General features: G+C 46.9%; 1 protein-coding gene across 2 annotated transcripts in view; it reads right to left on the bottom strand.

The window, feature by feature from the left end:
- The window catches only part of CRYBG1 (crystallin beta-gamma domain containing 1), a 396,888-nt gene that overhangs the window by 18,587 nt on the left and 357,272 nt on the right, over nt 1-21,029 (bottom strand). For both annotated transcript variants that reach the window (XM_088460440.1, XM_088460441.1), the window contains 5 exons: nt 20,477-20,589; nt 18,355-18,484; nt 17,246-17,385; nt 13,006-13,129; nt 9,090-9,248 (listed from right to left, as the gene is read on the bottom strand). In XM_088460440.1, the coding sequence (XP_088316566.1) occupies nt 9,090-9,248; nt 13,006-13,129; nt 17,246-17,385; nt 18,355-18,484; nt 20,477-20,589 (666 nt within the window). The remainder of the gene's footprint in view (nt 1-9,089; nt 9,249-13,005; nt 13,130-17,245; nt 17,386-18,354; nt 18,485-20,476; nt 20,590-21,029) is intronic.

Genomic DNA, 21,029 nt, shown 5'->3' with positions numbered 1-21,029 from the left:
AGAAATGTTCACTGCATTATATTAATACCACATGCATGGGAAATGGCATAGTACACTAAATAATCAATGCATAGTTGTAAGCAGAGAAAGGTAATATTCTAGGTCAACGCAGTATAAAGCTATTACTGAAACTTGAGTACAGAAACATGTTCTATGTTTATTCCATAGCAAGGCAGCATCTATTATTGTGTATTGACGCTCAGCAACAATGGCAATATATTTGTTATAATCCTACACTTACTACTGTGTACATCCTTGTTGCATATCATCATTACATACTGCCAACAGACAAATACAGACAGACAATCACCTCGGTACCTTAGTCAACATTTAAATATACTGTCTATAGAGTTTCTATAAGAAACATATGTGGCACTCACAAGATTTGCATTTATATTCCAATATAGCATGTGAGCATAGTACAGCGGGTAACATCTCACCAGTCGACGTATCATGACAACACAGCAGCCTTTCCTCAGGACTACAGAGAGGGAATTCTATACTGTAAGCATGGTACTTACCTCATGCTGGAACCCTCCCCCAGAAAGTGGTGTATCTGGCAACATAGCGCCATCATTATTATAGCAACTGGACTATGCCGGAGATACAGGTGTACTATAAAGTGTACAAACATACAAATTTGTCCTCATACACCTATACCCTTTGTACCATATTTCACATGACGCCTACGATTCCTGTGCTGCTTACTTTTGCCTCAATTTTTCAACATTCTCCTTCAATGTGCTACTTATTTCTTCAATTTTGCATCATAGGCCCTCATTCAGAGCCGTACGCTCTGAGCAGAGCGCACGCTCTGAATGAGGGCCGCCCTCCATAATTATGGAGCGTTCTCCTGGACGCTCATATAGCTGTGGGTCACCACCCACAGCCTATACGAGCGTGCAGTTTGATGGCCGCGATGGTCTTGACCATCGCCACTGCGAGCCGGAGCCTGCGGTTGAGTTTTTCAATCGCAAGGCCCGGAGTGCTTTTGGCTCTATCAGAGCCAAAATCACTCCCACTGACATCACTAGTGATGTCAGTGGGCCGGCTTCTGACGGTAGGCGTTCCCTTGTGAACGCCCCCGTCAGGGAGGCCCGCCCCCGGCATGCCCACCAAAGGGGGCGTGCTGTCAATCAACATCGACAGCACGCCCCCTTTGATCAGACAGACGGACAGACCCTGAAGGTCTGAGAACCAGTGCCGTCTGGGCCACGCGAGAGTTATCAACAGGCGCGTCCCTCCTTCCTGTTTGAATTTCCGGATTACCCGTGGAAGAAGGGAAACCGGAGGAAACAGGTATGCGAACTGGAACGTCCACTGGACGGACTGAGCATCCACCAGAGATGCCTCTTCGTCTCTTGTGCGAGACCCGTACACCGGCAACTTGTTGTTGTGCCGGGACGCCATGAGGTCGATCTCTGGAAGACCCCACCTGTCCACCAGCAGTTGAAAAACGTCCGGGTGCAGGGACCATTCCCCCGGATGAACGTCCTGGCGACTTAGAAAGTCCGCCTCCCAATTTAGCACTCCCGGGATGAAGACTGCTGATATGGCCGGAAGATTGCGCTCCGCCTATACCAGGATCCGAGACACCTCTACGAGAGCCGTCCGACTTCGGGTTCCTCCTTGCCTGTTTATGTAGGCCACGGTGGTAGCGTTGTCCGACTGGACCTGCATGGGCGACCCTGGAGAACCCGATGTGCCTGCTGGAGAGCATTGAAAACCGCACGGAGTTCCAAGATATTTATTGGAAGCTCCGCTTCTGTCGGCGTTCACCTGCCCTGGAACAAGTGTGGACCCGAAACTGCTCCCCAGCCCCGAAAACTGGCGTCCGTTGTCAACAGGACACAATTCGGTACCCAGAACAGACGTCCCTTGCTGAGATGGGTCGTCTGCAACCACCAGGCAAGGGACAGGCGAACCTCGGTGGTGAGCACTATCGTCTGGGACTTTAAAGACTGAGGCAGCCCGTTCCACTTGGACAGGATCAGGTGCTGCAGAGGTCTGGAGTGAAACTGGGCATATTCCACCATGTCGAACACCGACACCATGGAGCCCAGTAACCTCATCGCCGAGTGTAGAGACACCCGGCGGCTGTGCAGACAACTGCGCACCCTCGACTGTAAAGCAGAGATCTTTTCCCCCGTCACAAAGATCCTTTGCTGTCCCGAGTCCAATAAGGCTCTGAGGTGCAGAATCCGCCGAGACGGGATTAGAGTGGACTTCTGCCAGTTGCTTAACCAGCCGTGCCGTTGCAGTAGCGCAATGGTCAGGTCCAAGTGGCGTAGAAAGAGCTCCTGCCACTAATAACAGGTCGTCCAAGTACGGCAACATGCGGACTCCCTGCAGCCGCAGAGAAGCCGCCATGACCGCCATCACCTTGGTGAACACCGCGGTGCTGTTGCCAGGCCAAAAGGTAACGCCCAAAACTGAAAGTGGTCGCTGCGGATTGCAAACCTGAGGAACTGCTGATGGCGCAAAAGAATAGGGACATGCAGGTAGGCGTCCTGTATGTCCAATGACACCATGTAGTCCCCAAGTTCCAGTGCCAGAATGATGGACCGTAGGGTCTCCATCCGAAACTTCGGCACCCGCATAGACTTGTTGAGAGCTTTGAGGTTGAGAATCGGACGATACGACCCATTGGGTTTCTGCACCAAAAAAAAAATTTGAATAGAAACCCTGGCCCCTCTGGGAGAATGGAACAGGCACTATAACTCCAGCCTGGAGCATAGTGTGCAAGACCTTCCGCAGCTCCGTGGCCTTGTTCCGGTCTGATGGTAGACCCGTGGTGAAGAATCGAGCCGGGGGTCTGTGCTGGAAAGAGAGGGCGTACCCGTGGGATACCACCTCGAGAACCCAAGTGTCTGCCGTGGTGAACGACCAACACCGGGCGAACTGCAGCAGGCGGCCTCCCACTTTGGGATCCCCCAACGGGAGGCCCGGACCGTCAGGCCGCAGGCTTGTCATCAGGCTTAGGGGCCGGACGTCTGGTGCTCCATGCCTGCTTCCGGGGCTTGGCCGATTTCTTGGGACCAGCCTGTCGGGGAAAAGACTGTGGTTTGGGCCTGCCCTGGGCCCTATAAGACCGAAAGGACGATGGTCCTGAACCAGAAGGAACCGCAGCCGATGGGAGACATGCCGATTTGGCTGCCGCCAGCGTGGCCACAATCTTGTCCAGATCCGGACCGAAGAGAACTTCTCCGTTAAAGGGCAACGCCTCCAAACCCTTTTTGGAGTCAGCGTCCGCCTTCCAGGATCGCAACCACAAGGTGCGACAAGCAGCCACCGCTGCTGAAGAAATTCGAGACACCAGTGTACTAATGTCTAAGGCCGCCTCGTTGATATAAGTGGCCGAATCACGGAGATTACCAATTAACTCCGTTTGTTCGGCCGGACAGTCGAAATCAAAGGACGCCTCCAATGAATCCGCCCAGCGCTCCATCGCTCTGGCAACCCAGCAAATGGCCAAAGCTGGCCGCGCTGCCCCCCCCGCAAGGGAATAAGCGGACTTCAGGCAGATCTCCACCTTGCGGTCCGTAGCATCCTTAAGGGAGGACATAGATGGCATCGGCAATGTGGCACTACGGACAAGACGTGTCACATGAGAATCCACCTGTGGAGGGGATTCCCACTTAGCAAAATAATTATCCGCGAACGGATAAGCCACTGCCAGGCGCTTCTGCGGCTGGTATCACTTGCCAGGCTGTTTCCACGCCTCCTCTAAGTGGTCCATTAACTGACCCGAAAGAGGAAAGACTGTGGCGTCACCCTTCACATCCTTAAAAAAGGCATACTTGGATTTAGCAGCTGGGGGAACTTCGTCCTCAATCACCAAGGCTGTGTGGACTGCCCGAATAAGTCCAGGAATATACACCTTGGACCTAGCGTCAGCGTCCTTAGTATGGAGAGGTTCCTGATCGTAAGGATCCAGAATCTCCCCATCATCAGACGTCCCTTCGTCATCCTCATAAGGAGCCGACAGACGCCACCGGCCGCTTATGTGGCCGCATCACAGCCTCCCCCTGCAACACATCCGACAAGTGCTGTACAGAACTCGTCAGGGAGTTAACCCACGCCGGCTCCTGAGAAACCGGGAGAGGGGAAATAGGGAGACTGCGGGGTACCACCAATTGTCTTGGGAAACCCTGCATGGGTGACGACACCACTGACTGCTGGGACAAACCCATCTGCGTAAACGCGGGCTGCGGAGCTAACTGGCCCAATAAGGTTGTAAGCGCCTGAGCGAAACAAGCCCAGGGCGGCTCCTGTACCGGTGCTGTAACCATAATAGGCCGCGCCATTGACAAACACTGCCAGCAGAGGCCCTCCGCGCTACCCTCCCCCTCCACTAAAGGTACTTTACACGTAGTACACTGTAGCCGGAGAGGAAAATCACTTTCAGACATGATGGTACTAAGTATGTGACCCCTCTCACCAATTGTATTTTAAAGAGGCGAGAGACCACCCTGCAGCACCGCACCGCAAGGGCTTAGCAGAAAGAACAGGGACAGTAATAAAGCTGACAGTCAGAATAGAAGATACAGGCAGCAGCGCTAGCACAGTCACATACAATGCAAAGAAAATCAATTTCTGCACTAACCAGCGCTGATCACTCAACTACGCAGACACAGAGTCTGGTAGGACACAGCGCTGCATACACAGACCTGACAACAGCGGAGGAGAGGTATGCGGGGGGACCCAGACCACGATGCTTCCTTCCAGGCTTCCAGCAGCGTTCACCATGCGTTCAGGAAGATGGCCGCCGAGGAGCAGAGAGGAGGCTGGCCTGGGGAAGGAGCGCTGCCACAGGGCCAGTCGGCAGAGTGCAGAGAGGGCTGTGTGCAGCGGGGGAGGCGCCGGCTGTGAGACAGGGAAGGCGCATGCATGCATTTAACCCCCTGGCATGCATTTAACCCCCGGGACGCCGCAGCGCTACCACTCTGCTGCGGTCCGCTGTCCCAGGGGGGTAGTGGAAGCGCAGGTTCTTACTTGGCTCCACGCTGCAGCCAGTCCCCAGGGAGCCCCCTGCCTGGGGACTCTGGACCATGTAACAGCGGGGACCCACCGCGGGACCCCGCTGCTTACCTTGTTGTCCCCCTTGAATCCGGCCATGGTCCGGAACATCTGGGGTCACCGCTAGCTGTGACCCCAGATGCTCACCAGCATCCCCGGATCGGTACCGGCGTTCTGGTACCGGCGGGGGTGTAGGGAAGACAGCATGGACGTCAGGACTGACTGTCCATGCTGTACATCCAGATGTGCAGCCACAGCTGCATGCAGGAAAACTTCAGGGGCTCTTCTTAGACCCCACTCCAACAGGTGCACCCGACTCCGGCCGGGCACCAAACTAAACTGAGGTGCCTTGGCTCGGGGTCGGGGTATAGGAGGGGGACCCTAGTGCATCCTGGGAGGCTGAAAGCTTAACTCTATGGTGCCCGATGACTGACGTCACACCTATACCCCAAGGTATCCTGTGGATACCCTATGGACCCTGAAGTAGAAATACGCAATGCGAGCTGCCAAAGGCAGCTTGCAGCTAGTTGAATCTGCCCCATTATGTAAGTTAATTTTGTACTAAAAGAATTGATATAAAGTCGCTGATCAGCACAAGATGCATGTCGCAGGATACTCATACTGGACCTGTCTTTTGCCTGTAACACCTGGATTGTGTACTTTTTCCTCAACTTTGCAACTGTTTCTTCAATTGTGTGTCCTATACTCCTTTCACACCACGCTTCTGACCAGGGATATTGCCGGAACAAGTCATGTGAACCCGGGTCCTGTCTCGGTGTGAAAGGGTCTTGTCCCAGGTCCTTGACCCTGGTCGCTACCAGGGTTATTACCAAGACTGACCTGGGTAGCCTACAGTGTGAAAGGTGCTACCTGGTTACTCGACCCGGGTCACGATACAAAGCTGATAATTGGCGGATCTGGATCGCTGAGAAATGACGTCAGCGGGGAGCATCCGCTTTTGTTGACTCTACACTATTTTGCAGGGCAGGCATGGGTTCAGTGTGAAAGGGGCTGACCCAAGAATAGCCGGAACTAAGGTGCAGTGTGAAAGGGGTATCAGTGCTGTGACCCGGGTTCAAAACAGTTTTCAGTAACTCGGGAAAAAGCAGGGCAAAGCCCCATCTTTGGTCTGAAAGTGGTATTCCTGTAGGAGTAGATTTACTAAAACTTTTAAAACAGGCAAGTGGAGGTGCTACCCATGGTAACTATTCATATTATAGCTATCATATCTCTATTGCAACCTAGAAAATGATATCCATAGCAACCAATCAGATTCTGTCTAATACCTCCCACTTGTCTATCTTAGAAGTTTTAGGATATTTACCCTCTTACTAGGTAATTAGGATTATCGTGGCTAAGTAGCAAAATTGTGGCGAGCTAAACGGAGCTATTTGACGCAATTCAAGGATAGGTGTATGTGGACACATCTGTAGCATTAAAGACTGAAATGTGAAAACATTTGCTGGTACTTACTAAAACAAGACTAACATCATGACTTGACTGCTCAAAACTGGCTCGGTATCTATGAACAACACATGTAACCACAGCCTTAATATCAATATATGACTTCGCTATAAGGAGTGCTACAGTATGTGGTACATAATAACACAGACTGTTACATTTTATATAGAACCAGCATGGCAACAGTATATCATTCTCTCCATAAAGGTGACGTACTGTCCTTTGCTTACTTTACTGTGCTGTTGTTTTAACAGTATTATTGTCCTGCGTACTAGGCTGAGTAACCCTTATCCCCCATATCTGCCATTTAAACGCTAGATCATCAAGATTGAATGGTGGGATGGGCAGTACTGTAAATCTGGCCAAACAGGTAAATTCCAGGCTGACTGGCATGCTGACAAGGTCCAAGCATCAAGATCACTGGGCCTTTTAGGTATGAAAACCATAGCTGTTTTATGTATTCATAGTGCGCACTGAAAATGCACTATTGGTGGAGGAGACAGAAGCAAAGAAACCACCATGGATAACTCTCACTTCAAGCAAGGGACGCTGGAAGAGAAACTACAGTGCTCTCATGTAGAAGTGTGAAAAAGGCATGGGGCATAGTACTACCATAAAACCAACAAGATGGGAAGGGCTAAATCTGGGTACATACCTGAACGATCGTACAAACCAGAGGCGCAGTGACACAATGTAATGATATACGCATGGCCATGAACACTACACAATCCGGCGTAAGATGATGCAATATACAGTTACATACTTCATGTAACAAAACCGCGCCCCCTTGGTAGAATCATCCCACCTGATGTGCTGCACATCAGATAGAACTATTCCATGGATGACGTACGATGCAATATATAGTTACAGGCTTCATGTAACAATACCTCGTCGTCCGTGGAATCATCCCATCTGATGGAACTATTCCATGGATGACGTACGACGATGCCACATATAGTTACATGTGATAAATAGTTACATTGTCTCATCTGATGTGTTGCACATCAGATGGGACAATGCAAACAGCCAATTCATCAAAAGATGCTTTGGGTGGATTTGCCTGTACACACTGTGCGATGGTTGGACAATATCTTTTACAGTGTACCCAGCTTAAAACGGAGATTGGCAGTTCAAAATTGTAAAAGAAAAAGGTCTTGTAACCAGTGTTGCCAACTCTGAAATGGAAAACAAGCAACCTATGAGTAAAAAACAAGCCCAAACCAATCCTAAAAAGCCCAATAAAAAAAGCCCAATTTATGGGGGTGTCTCTTTGTCCTCACTCTCTACCTACCTAACTTACTTTATTCCCACTCTTCTCTAACCTAAATATTTTAGTGTGTGCACGGCCTTATCTGCCTATATTGCTTTTCTCCCTCTACACCATCCTCCGTGTTTTGACCTCCTCCCTCTTTTCATACCTCATTCCCTTGCCAGTTTTCAGCTAGGTACACACTTGCCGATGTGTGTGTCCAGCAATGCGACACCAGACCACGAAATATATATCGGGCAGTCAATACATACTGCATGATGTGGTGACCAAACGTCCGATATGTCGGGCACCGGTTCCATCCACTATGCCAGCGTTGGCATCTGGGTCGTTCCATCAGTCCTACATGCAGGCCGACTGAACGTCCACATGGACAACCCACGGGAGTGCGCAGGGTCACGTATAATGCTTACACACTGGCCGATATGTCGGCCCAATCAGCAGGTTCAGGCACCATATCGTCTAGTGTGTACCCACCTTTCCTTTACCTGACTCCTCTGCTCTGCATTTCTCTCACCCCTCTTCTTTACCTCCTTCATTCCTGTCATCTAATTCCATTATCCCCTCTTTTTAACAGCCTCAGTAATTTTATCTCACCCCCATGTACCTGCCTCATTTCTATCATCTAGTTTACCTCTCCTTCTTACCTGCCCACTCCAACTTCACCCTGTCCACTGGCTACTGCCCTCTATACCCCAGGCACAACCTTCCCCTCTCCCTCACACACATTTACTTACCTCCAGGGTTGCCTCGGCAATGCACACAACAAAAACAAGCTCAAAAACTAGCAACCTTAAAAAACCAAGCCCCAAAACAAGCAACTTGTAAAAAAAACAAGCAACTTGCAAAAATAACAAACCCAATTTTGCTTGTTATAAGCGGACTTGGCAACTATGCTTGTAACCCTGCAGCACTAACATGAAGGCAGTGATGTATCTTGCAATGGAATTATACAAATTGAAACAGAAGAATTATGCCTCTAGAAAGAATTACCCTTTCATAAAATAATATATATTAACGATTTTTAATGTAGCCTTGAGGTGGGTACACACTAGATGATGTGCAAATGATGCAAGATCCGTGCAAGCATCTGAGTAAAAAAAAAATGGCACTCAAAATTTGGATATATTCACGATTTGTCGTTCCGATACATCAAATCGTGCAAAATATTCTCTAGTGTGTACTGTATACGCACTTTTAGTGTATGCATTGACACAAGAAAGTGTATTTTTAATGTTTAGATCACTGAGGCATGATAAATGCTAGAATTTCTGAGTACAGCTTTAACTATGCATCTTTCAAACATGCACATTATGAAAAAAAATAGACAACGGTCCCTTACCCGACAGCTTAAGGCTCCTTTTTGGTAAACCCAGATCTGATCTTCAGCTCCTGTGTCCTCCATGACTTGTATCCTCAGGAGGTTGATATCATCCAGACTTCCATTGGTTGACATAAGCATCCCATTACCCTTGTTCCGTAGCTTGAAGTACAGTCGTTTCTAATGAAAGGTTAAAATCAGCATGAACTTTTTTAAGTGAATACATGATATCACAGTTAATCAATTTGAGAGCAATGTATCCATATCATAATATAATGAGTCACATGCAATAAAATCTGGGAGCAAGTTTGGTCTTCGAAAAGCATTTTTGTATTCATACAACCAGAAACAGTTGAATAAATACCACAATTATGAAACTATATAATGTTTGAATATATTTTCTATGCAATTTATTGGAAAAAATGAGAGTTAGGGTAAAACTTACCTTTGTTAACTCTCTTTCTTCAAAGTCCATAGGGTTCACAGGGAGACCTTGGGATGTAGGTGGTGGTTGAGGACAGGGCACCACACAGTTAAAGCTTTCAGCTCCCAGGATGCACTGTTCCAATCCCCTATACCACACTGCCAAGCCACCTCAGTTCGTGACAAGCCAAAGGCCGGAGAACAGAGAAGGAAGAATGGTACACACAAGAATCACACTCTCACGTAGAAGGAGACGGGAAACCGGTGACCAGAAGCATAGCCCATATGAAGCCAGTTGCGTCAGGGCGGGTGCCCTGTGAACATTATGGACTTCGAAGAGAGAGCGTTAACAAAAGTAAGTTTTACCATAACTCATTTTCTTCTTCTTCAGGGTCCATACGGCTCCACAGGGAGACCTTGGGGATGCCCCAAAGCAGTCATTTAAGGGTGGGGACGCTCCTGAGCTGAGAGGAAATCCGGCGCCCAAGTGAAGCATCCTGAGAGGCAAATGTATCAAAGGCATAAAACCTCAGCAATGTATGGACAGAGGACCACGTGGCCGCCTTACAAAAGCTGTTCAGCTGAGGCGCCATGGCGAGCTGCCCACGAAGGACCCACAGAGTGAGTAGAGTGAGCAGTAACAGTAGCTGGCACAGGATGGCCTGCCTGCATATAAGCCTGTGAGATAGTCATGCGAAGCCATCTAGCCAATGTCTGTTTGTTGGCTGGCCATCCCTTCTTGTGAAATCCATAGAGCACAAATAAGGAGTCTGATCGAAAGGAAAGGAACTGGTACAGTCCACATATATCCTGAGGGCACAGACCACATCCAAGGAGGCCTCACCTGCCGACAGGTCTGGCGATTGAAAGGCTGGGACTACAATTTCCTCATTAATGTGGAAACCAGTAACTACTTTAGGAAGGAAACCAGGGCGAGTCTGAAGTACAGCCCTGTCCTGATGGAATATCAGAAATGGGGAGCGACAGGAGAGCACCACTAAATCTGACACCCTTCTGGCGGACACCATAGCCAGAAGAAAAAGTCTTCACTGTGAGCCACTTGAGTTCCACAGAATCCAGGGGTTCAAACGGAGGACCCTGGAGGGCACGAAGCACTACTGACAAATCCCATGGAGCCACTAGGGGGACAAAGGGAGTTGTATATGGAGGACACCCTGGAGGAAGGTGTAGACATCCGGAAGTGAAGCAAGTCTAGGCTGGAACCAAATGGATAGAGCAGAGACATGCACTTTCAGTGAGGCCAGACGGAGTCCAAGGTCCAATCCAGCTTGAAGGAAGGCCAGGACTCCGGAAATCCTAAACACTTGGGGGTCGTAGCTTCTGGTACAACACCATTGGAAATATGTATGCCACACTCTTTGGTAGATCTGAGCAGAGGCTGGCTTACGCGTTCTCAGAACAGTTTTGACTACAGAGCTAGAGAATTCTTTGGACCTCAGGAGGGATGTCTCAAGAGCCACTCCGTCAAAGACAGACGACCCAGGTCCGGGTAAAGGCAAGGACCCTGAGACAACAGGTCCGGTTGTTGAGGCAGCAGGACGGAGTGTCGATGGAGAGATTCAAAAGATCTGAGTACCAATGACGTCTGGGCCAAGATGGAGCCACCAACAGGACAATGCCTCCGTCTTGTTTGAACTTCCGAAACTAGAGGAAGAAGGGAGACTGGAGGGAATAGGTACGCAAGCTGGAAGGTCCACTTCACTGATAATGCATCCACAAAGGTTGCCTCGGCATATCTTGTTCTGGACCTGTACACTGGCAGTTTGAGATTGTGTCGGGAGGCCATGAGGTGCACCTCTGGGAGGCCTTCTGTTCACTAGGAGTTGAAAAACCTCTTGGTGAAGAGATCATTCCCCGGGATGTATGTCGTGACAGCTGAGGAAGTCTGTTTCCCACTTGAGAACTCCCGGAATGAACACAGCAGAGATAGCCGGGAGGTGACCCGCGGCCCATGTCAGAATGTGTGACACTTCTGTCATCGCTGCCCGACTACGAGTGCCTGATGGTTGATGGAGTATAACATTTAACACAAAACCCATCTTGTATCAAATCCTCCTCACTTAGGCCTGCAGCACATAATTTGCATGATAGCAGTATGGGTTCAGATGCTTGCTTGCTACTCTTGCCTTTGCTAGACATAGCTGAAGAGTAGTATAGCACGCAATATGACACTGGGTATAATGCAACCACTAGGTATGTAGGATACAAGTAGGTGCAATATACTGGTCCTGTCTTATGCTTGGGCAAGCTGCAGGAGTGCACATCACAAATATGGCACTGTGCAGTAACCAACTGTATATGACAACCCTCACCAATACATTAATTGTAGAGATGTGAGGTACTGGGAAAAACCCTTAATACACCTGTATGTTAGGGCAAAATCAGAAAAAAAAGGGAAAGATATACGATGACAGTATAGAAAAATAAACAGAAAGGCAGCGCTAGCATAAGTCACATACAATGCAGAAATACAATATAACTGCAGAATGGCACTACAATCAACTACACAGATTCTGGGTTCAGTGACTCAACAGAGAGAGGTATGTAGGGGGACCGGTCCCTGTGTTTCCCTGAGAGAGCTGTGGCCAAGCCTTGAGAAAATGGCCGTAGGAGACCTCTGAGGTGGCGTGGTCAGAGGAGGATAGCAGCTCAGGAAAGCGAGAACTCAGAGGAATGGCGCCCTGAGCTGAGGGGCCGCTTTAATGGGGAAAGCTGACCTCCCCATGCTGATTTTTTTAAACACAGGGATGCTGGATTCCCGCTCCATATGTACCCTGGTGGTCTAGTGTATCACTGTGGACAAAGCCTGTGTTCACTCTCAGCTCCTCCGGTCTGTCCCCTGAGACCGGAGGTATGACTGCCAATCCGCCTTACCTGTCCCCTTGTGTCCGGGCTGCAGTCTAGGTTCGTCCAGCGAGAACCCCGGGATGCCCGCTGAAATCCCCAGCCGAAGCTGGCGTTGCAGTGCGTAGAGGAGTGACAGAGCGGCAGCGCAGATGTCCTGCGGACAGTCTTCTGTTGCTAGCTCAACAGATAAAGCACTAAAAATAAGTAAAATCATAAATATAAAACTCTGGGCTGCCTAAGCAGCGCACTGCATAATGGTGACCCGACTCTGGCTGGGCACCGACGAAACTGAGGTGCCTCTGGTTTGGGGGTGGGGTATAGGGGGTTGGGCCAGTGCATGCTGGGAGCTGAAAGCTTTAACTGTGTGGTGCCCGGTCCTCAACCACCACCTACACCCCAAGGTCTCCCTGTGGAGCCCTATGGACCCTGGAGAAGAAATATTAGATATAAAAAACAGTTTGTGAAAAGGCAAATTGGACACTACATTTGTCTAAGTAGATGCTATAGAATTCTGTCAGGATTTTATGCTGGTGACAGAGAACAAATTGAATAGCAATATAGTTGCAGAAGCTGAAGTTAGGGCACAGCAATATGGAAACTGTCAATAACTAGTTCCATTACTATTACTTTATTGTTCTCTCAATACCTGTCGAAGGGGGCGCAGAGATCCGATTTTATTCCATCCACTGAATTGTTGCCACTGTGCAATTTTGCTTGGTGAGATTAATAGTTGCTGACCTCTGTAATTAGCATATTCATAAAAGACCCATCTGAAAGAAGGATTAGCTAATTAAGATCAAGCAAATGCATTGAATAACCTCATATGGAAATGTAAAAAATATCTGGAAACGATTGATATATATATATGGTCGACTTCCAGTTAGAGGGCCCAGCTGTGCACAGTGGTACCTCAGTCTTCCACGATGACTCAGTATAATCTACAGATCCTGCGCTGTGGACTTCCACATCAGAGCCCGACTTGGACTGCTTTTACCAGCAGCAGATGCAGATATGGTCTATCCTTAAAAGCTGCAAATACAGCTCCCACCCTCTCATCACTCGTTCACTACGGCTGCACATGAGTGATAGAAGTGTTATTGTGACCTACTGCTGTACTACAACAGTTTTTTTTTAATTATCTTTGTACTTTGAACTATCTTTGCACTTTGCAATCTTCTCCTGTTTTCTTCATTTGATAATCTGATCATTATGAGACCCTTCAGCATGAACAACTGAAGGACATCTATTATTGTTACTTACAATCATGGTTTTACACTCTGTGTTTATGCCCTTGTATATTTGACCCCACCCTTTTTTCTTTTCGCTCATCTACTGACAGGTAGACACACCTTTTCTATATGTTATATGTCACCGCTTACTCTATGACACGATTACTGGTATAGGTCTAACAAATACTTTTCTTTGAAATTATTCTCCAGAGCAGGAATTTAAACCTTTTTTGTGTAATTCTACAGTTGTTGGAACGCCATCCAGTATAATGAATAATGTAACACTCAACTGGAAAATAAAATTATAGAGGATATCAAATAGTCTGGGGGCAGTGAAAGAGCCATTAAGACAAAGAGGAAAACTACAAATAACTTAAGAACTCCATATTATTCTTCAGAGCTTGAACCATCACTGACAGAAGACACTTTCAATGCACGTGTGTTTTCGGAGTGTACTTTGCATGTTTTCGCACAACACATAGGTGAGCAACCTTTGGCACTCCAGCAGCCTTGACTACACTCCCCAGAATGCTCTGCCACAGTTTTAGCATAGTCTAACATCAAAACTGTGGCAGGGCATGCTGGGGATGTGTAGTCTGGAGTGCCACTCGATGCCTACTCCAGGCACAGCACATGCTCAGGAACCACTGTACACAAGTATGGGAAATGGAGAGTCGTATACATTTCAAGTGCGGGTGTGAGGTGGGCTATGCAGAGTTGGACAAAAGCATATGTTGGTTCCGGTGATCACCGTGACGGCGCATCGGCTGTATGCCCCCAGCCATGCTTTAGATACATACCACTGCCGGCCGGACTACTGATACTTCCGCTGGTGGTGACTGAGGCAGTGTGCTTCTAACCAGGATACAAACAGCATTGACGGCTGTATTACAGACACCTCCGCTGGTGGTCCACGATCCACAGCGCTCGGGAAAGTGAATACAAAGGGGGCCCCCGCACCATACAGACACGTTTCCATCCCGATGAGTCCGAACATAGGATAATAATCTATAAGCCGACAGTCATCTGTTATACCCAGCGATGAAGCACTAATATACAGACTGTTGCCGCTGCCTTTACTAGGGTCCGTGAGTATTCATATAAGTGACACATTAATTTTGGATCATAGGAGGGTCCGTAAGTAAAAACACTGCGCCGGCTAGTACACTCGTACTACCCGGCAGCAGTGTTTGTTTTGGCAGCCAATGAGAGTCAGACAGACTCTCATTGACTGCTGCGCCCACTGCCGGAGCCGGGCTGGAGCTCACTCATGAGCTCCATCTTCCGGCTCCTGCAGTGGGTGATGGGAGAGACGTCATGACGTCTCTCCCATAATGCAGAGTGGGTCGGCCCGGAAGGACAAAGGAGCGGACGGCGGTGGGCTCAGGAGCGGGGATTCAGGTAAGTGGTTTTTTTTTTACGTGTGTCTTAGGCACTGCCGGGGGGGACGGGGACTACTATTGGGGGCACTGCTTCGGGGGACCACTACTGGGGGGGGAGGAGACTACTAGTGAGGGCACCGCATCGGGGGTGGGGGGGGGACGACACCACTTCTGGGGGCACTGCATAGGTGAAGCCACTAATGGGGGCACTAGACAGGAGGGACTGCATAGGGAGGACCACTACTGGCGGCACTATGTAAGGTGCACTGCATAGGGGGGACCACTACTGATGGCACTGCATGGGAGGACTACTACAGGGGCACTGCATAAGGGTGATCACTAATGGGGCACTGTATAAGGGGCACTACTGGGAGCACTGCATAAGGGGAACCACTACTGGGGCGCTGCATAGGGGGGACCACTACTGGGTGCACTGCATAGGGGGGATCACTACTGGGTGCACTGTATAGGAGGACCACTACTGGGGTACTGTATAATGGGGATCACTACTGAGGACACTGTATAAGGGGCACTACTGGGAGCACTGCATAGGGGGGACCACAACTGGGGACACTGCATCAGGGGGACCACTACAGGGGGCACTGCATCGGGGGGGGGGGTCACTACTACTGGGGGCATTATATAAGGGGTACTGCATAGGGGGAACTACTACTGGGGGCACTGCAAAGGGGAGACTACCACTGCGGGCACAATAGAAGGGACACTGCATAGGACAACTACTACTGGGGGCACTATAAAGGGGCTTGCTACTGGGGGCACATTATAAGGGGCACTGCATAGGGGGGACCACTACTTGGGGTACTGCATAAGGTGGACTACTACTGGGGGCACTATATAAGGGGCACTGCATAGGGGGGACCACTACTGGGGGCACTGCATAAGGGGAACTGCATAGGGAGGACCACTACCTACTACTGGGGCACTGCATAGGGAGGACCACTACTAGGGGCACTGCATGGGGGGGGGGGGGGCTACTACAGGGGCACTGGATAGGGATGACCACTACTGGGGGCACTGTATAAGGGGCACTAGTGGGAGCACTGCATAAGGGGGACCACTACTGGGGGCACTGTATAAGGGTGCACTACTGGGGGCACTACATAAGGGGCACTGCTACTAGGGACATTGCATAAGGGGCATTACTACTGTGGGCATTGCAAGAGGGGCACTAGTACTTATGGCATTAAGGTGCATATGGAATGGAAAGGAATGTTCCCAGACGGACGAGAAATGGTGGTGTTTCATGTTGCCACGCCCACTTTTTCGGCATGCACACCTACTTGGCGGGAGGGGGGTGGGGGATTGACTCAAATTTTTCACTTGCCCTGGGTTCCAAATACCCTAGTTATGCCACTGATCAAGAGGGTTATTCATTAGTGAATGTGCAGACTATTTTGTGTATATATAAGCATATATATGTCGGTTTCCAGGCATATAACTTGCATTAGGAATAGGCTGGAGCAGATGCACACTTATGATGATGACAAGTAGCAAACAAAGCACATGGATAGGGAGTGGGGGCATCGTAAGACGAGTACAACTCTGCATGCAAGCAAATGCATGCATTTATTTCCGTGTACACAAATATATATACAGCCAATCTGTGTCCAACTCTGCATCATGCCCTTGTTTGCTATTTTGTTTCCCCTGACTCATGTGCTGTGAACAGGCAACCATAGAGAACAGCTAATGAGCAGAGGAGTGAGCCTGCATTTCTATCTTTGTAAATTTGCTATGATGGAGTCCTCCCCTCATTCCTGTAGGATTTGATATTTGCTGAGGTATGCTGAAATGTTACTGCACTTTACACAGGGGCGTTGGAAAGACTTTATGTTGGGAGGGGCAACATAAAATCGTTCCGGTGACCCCCCCCTGTTCCGACGCCCAAGACTTTACTATTACTTGGGACCATTGGACCCTTATCTCTCTACTGCAGATAAGCTGTATTTTTTTTGAACGTTAATTTTAGGGTTAAATCACTTTTTATTAATTGATGACAAAATCATAGTTATAGAACACGGCTGGAGATGAAATGCTGAATCAACTTGAGCTTGTGTGAAAACATATGTCTGAACTCATACTCATCCGTATCATATCGCCAGTAATCACAGATCATTCTAGGAAAACTGCAAATTGTGTTATGGGGCAGCGGTTGCAGCCTTCACTCATTGTAAAACTTGAAAGGGAAAAAGTGAAACAAGCAGAGGGAGAGCAGAAGTTCCCATCATTCTGAAAATTAAGTAATGTTACTCACATGCCCCCGAGGACCTCCAGAGATTGTAAATCTGTAGAGTAGCCCATTGCCTTCAGGTCCATTGTTTCGCTGCTGAGTATGACTCTTCTTCCTGTGTAGTTCTCTTTTCCATAAAGTACTATATTTGGTTCCGAAAATTCCTGTAAGATGACACACTTAATTTCTTTCAATTCCCAAATGGATGTTAAACATACCACTATACATGGGGATATTTTATATAAAATGGATGAATCTGAAAATGCTCTTACTAAGATGTTTGATGGAACGACTATAACAAATTATACCATATCCTATTAAAAATGCTTTCATTCTAGTCAGAGTCTGTTCCTGCTAAAGTCACCTTTTTGTGTCTTTTCTCTTCAGCCAAGAAAATGTTTTACTCTCTATACTGATTGCTGATTCAATCAGCAAAAAATAAATATTATGGCATTAATAATAGACTAATGTTTCCCTTTTAGAGTAATCTTCATTGTAAGTAATTCAAGAAAAGAAAAGGAAACCAAACAGCAAACCCTTTTACCATTACCAGCATCAAATAGATTTTAGCAGACCAGAATCTACATTTACATTTAACCAATGATAATATTAGCAATTTTATTTAGAGCTTGATCAAGGCCTCTATATACCACAAAAAACAACTGTTTATTTACTATTCATGAACACATATTATGGCTGTACCAAGCTGTGGTTTTAAGGGCCTATTTATCAAAGCTTGGTGAGAGATAAAATTGTGAGATATAAATCACCAACCAATCAGCTTCTAGCTTACATTATATAGGCAGTGTTCAAAAAATGACAGGGAGAAGATGATTGGTTAATATGTTTTCTCTCACAATTTTATCTCTCATCAAGCTTTAGTACATAGACCCCTTAATCTGAAAACTACAATCCTGATAAAGACTTTTTCCTTTTGCATAAAGGGGCAGTATTTTTTTTTTTTTTTTTTAGCTTTCACCCTGTAATAGTCAATATATGCAATACCCTTAATTTGCACTAGTATATTCATAGAGCTGTGCTCATTTAGTAGCACCATGGTTGTAGAGCAACATTTTGAGAATTATATTTCAATTAGATAATAATGATATGTATAAATCCACTAAAGTACTTACATAGTTTATAATCTTCAAAGATTTAAGAACTATATCGTTTGGACAACCCATTGCACATAAATTAGGGAAGATTCCTTCTTCTAATACCCACAGGTTTCCTGAGAAATCTACCTTGTCATATGCAGTCCACCTAGGAGAGATCAACATAGGCAATCTTAATTAGGACAGCAGTATTGGAAGCTTTAAGCTAGCACACACCAAACAAATTTGAGACAGATTTACCAAGAGAAGAAAACAAAGGTCTTACTAATAAACAAGATGATAAAATAACAAATCTTACCAAAGTACAAGACCTAAATCAGTCATTCCCGACTAAAAAGGTCTAATAGGAAAATGTCTTTGGCAGGAACAGGTGGTGAAGCTTAAGTGCTGTGAACAGATTCACTATATTTTGTCTGAAAAAATTATTGTTCAAAAGATAATTCTAGACTATGGACCGTATTCAATTAGTTTCGCACCCGGGATACTTTTCCGCCAGCCACACTTTTCACCTACATCGCGTGTTTTGGCCACAGAAACTTAATCGGGCACGCCCCCGCTATTTGCTGTATTAAATTCCGAAAGACACGAAAACGCGTCCCGGCGAAACTCAAACAGGCGAAAAGTGCTGTCAAAATTGGGGAAATCAGCCTGACACCCACCAAAAGATGCACTAACATTGGGGATCAATGTAGATGCCCCCGAATAGCCCTAATAAAGCCATTTGGGGTACTTAAGTAGTGTCAGTTGCCTTTAATTTGCGCCTTTACACAAGTGGTGAAGAATAGCATTAAGCAATTTTTTGGTGAAAATAAGTAGTCCTGTGAAATTTGGGGTACATAAAAATGGGTGGAAGCATTGTTTAAAGTTGCCAAAGTGAAGTTTTAAAAAACTTAAAAAAAGGAACCTCAAGCAAACCACCTGCAATAAAAAAAAACACCTCCCCCATACTTGCAGACCCCCCCAAAGTCTATTTCGCTACTTTAAAAATTTCTATCCCGACTTTGAACTTTTTCGCCCCCATTTACAAAGACAAATTTTTGTGGTGTTCCTCACTTTTTTGGGGGAATTTTTGATGCAGTTATCCTTAGGGGGGCTGTCCCAAGGGTGCTAAGTGGGTTTCCGCAGCTTTGCACCTCAAAACCGCAATTCTGCACTTTTTTCCGCCTGCTATTCAGAGGCAAATATTTTTCGCCTATTACATTGCATTGACTTTCCGCACACGGGAAAAGTCCTAACAATTGAATATGGCAAAAAGTTTACGCCTGGCGAAATGACGTCATCCGCGATACTTTTTCGCGGATTCTGGCTTTTCGCCGCTAATTGAATACGGCCCTATGAATTAAATTTGGACACACCTACTTCATACTAACAATATGACACACTTGATTGTGTACATTTATACACCTCACAAGCTGTATGTTGCGTCTATAGCCAGGTGCACACTGGAGCGATTTTGGCACGGTATGTCATTTCCGGCCAATATGCGCACTCCCGTGGTCACACGTGGTGTCGTCCGGTCGGCTGCGCTGCACGTCCAACCGGATGATATCGCAAGCGGCCCCGTTACAGGTACTGAACAACGGAACGAGGGATCGTTCCATCGTTCATTACCTCATTCTGATGTGTACCCAGGAGTGCCGACATATCGGCTGGGTACATATCGCTCAGTGCGTGCCCAGCTTATGTATATTGACATAAGGCACCTTAGTATACACATCCATAATACCAAGATAAGTATATGACAAATACCAGCATATAAAAAAATACCTAGCAACCAACCAATTTTCTGAGCCAATTGATCATCTTATTCATATATCAGTGACAAAACAGAGACAATATGAAGGGGAAGGATACATAAACCTTCGGAATGTCCAAACAAAGAGCGTCAGCATGACTGGACTTAAATTCAAAATCTTACTTTTCACTGCTGATAAAGCAGCAAAATGTTTCGTAAAGAAACTGAAACAATTATGCCACCTTTATAAAATGTGGACACTTGTGATCACAAACATGTTTCAATAGATCATGCGCTTATCCAATTATTCCAAAATCATAGCATTATGCATTCATTTAGTTTTCCCTGGCAATTAAGAAGATAATTAAGTGATATTAAAAATGAGTTCTAGTGTTTAGAGCTTACCTGCCGGAAGTAACCTTGCATGACATTACTTTAAAGGACTCCTCTAAGTTATTAGCATCTGCCGCAAATATTTGGCTTTGGCCTTGAAAATCTGGTTCCGAAAACAATTCAACCTTAAAAGAGAGACAGAGTAATTTGCAAAAAATTAGTAATTGACTTAAAACACACATTTGACATTTACAGCGGTAACCAATGTGGTCCTAGCCCCAAGATGGAATAAGCCAGTGTTGTGCTGGGCATACACTAAACCCATAGAAGATCAAACATGATGGAACCATATTTATGTCATGCAGATGCCTCATTATTACTTTAGTAATGTATCAGTAGGGTAACTTCGTATTCTGCATTTTTAAGGACAGTAAATAGTTTGAGGCTCATTTAGGCCTCAATGCATTGTACATCGGAAAAAAACGTGTATATGTTTAGGCGGAAGCTTCCAGCTTAAAGACAATAGACATAACAAGGGCATATAGTGAAGCCTAGAGTATGGTAGAGATGTGGCTAAAGATGTATTGCTCTAAATAAACACAGTGGGCATCAGAGTTGAGGGCGT

This window comes from Taudactylus pleione, unplaced genomic scaffold, assembly GCF_031769625.1.
Source record: "Taudactylus pleione unplaced genomic scaffold, aTauple2 ptg000046l, whole genome shotgun sequence".
NCBI lineage: Eukaryota > Metazoa > Chordata > Amphibia > Anura > Myobatrachidae > Taudactylus > Taudactylus pleione.
Note: the sequence above shows the minus strand (reverse complement) of the source record. Positions and strands in the feature narration are given on the sequence as shown.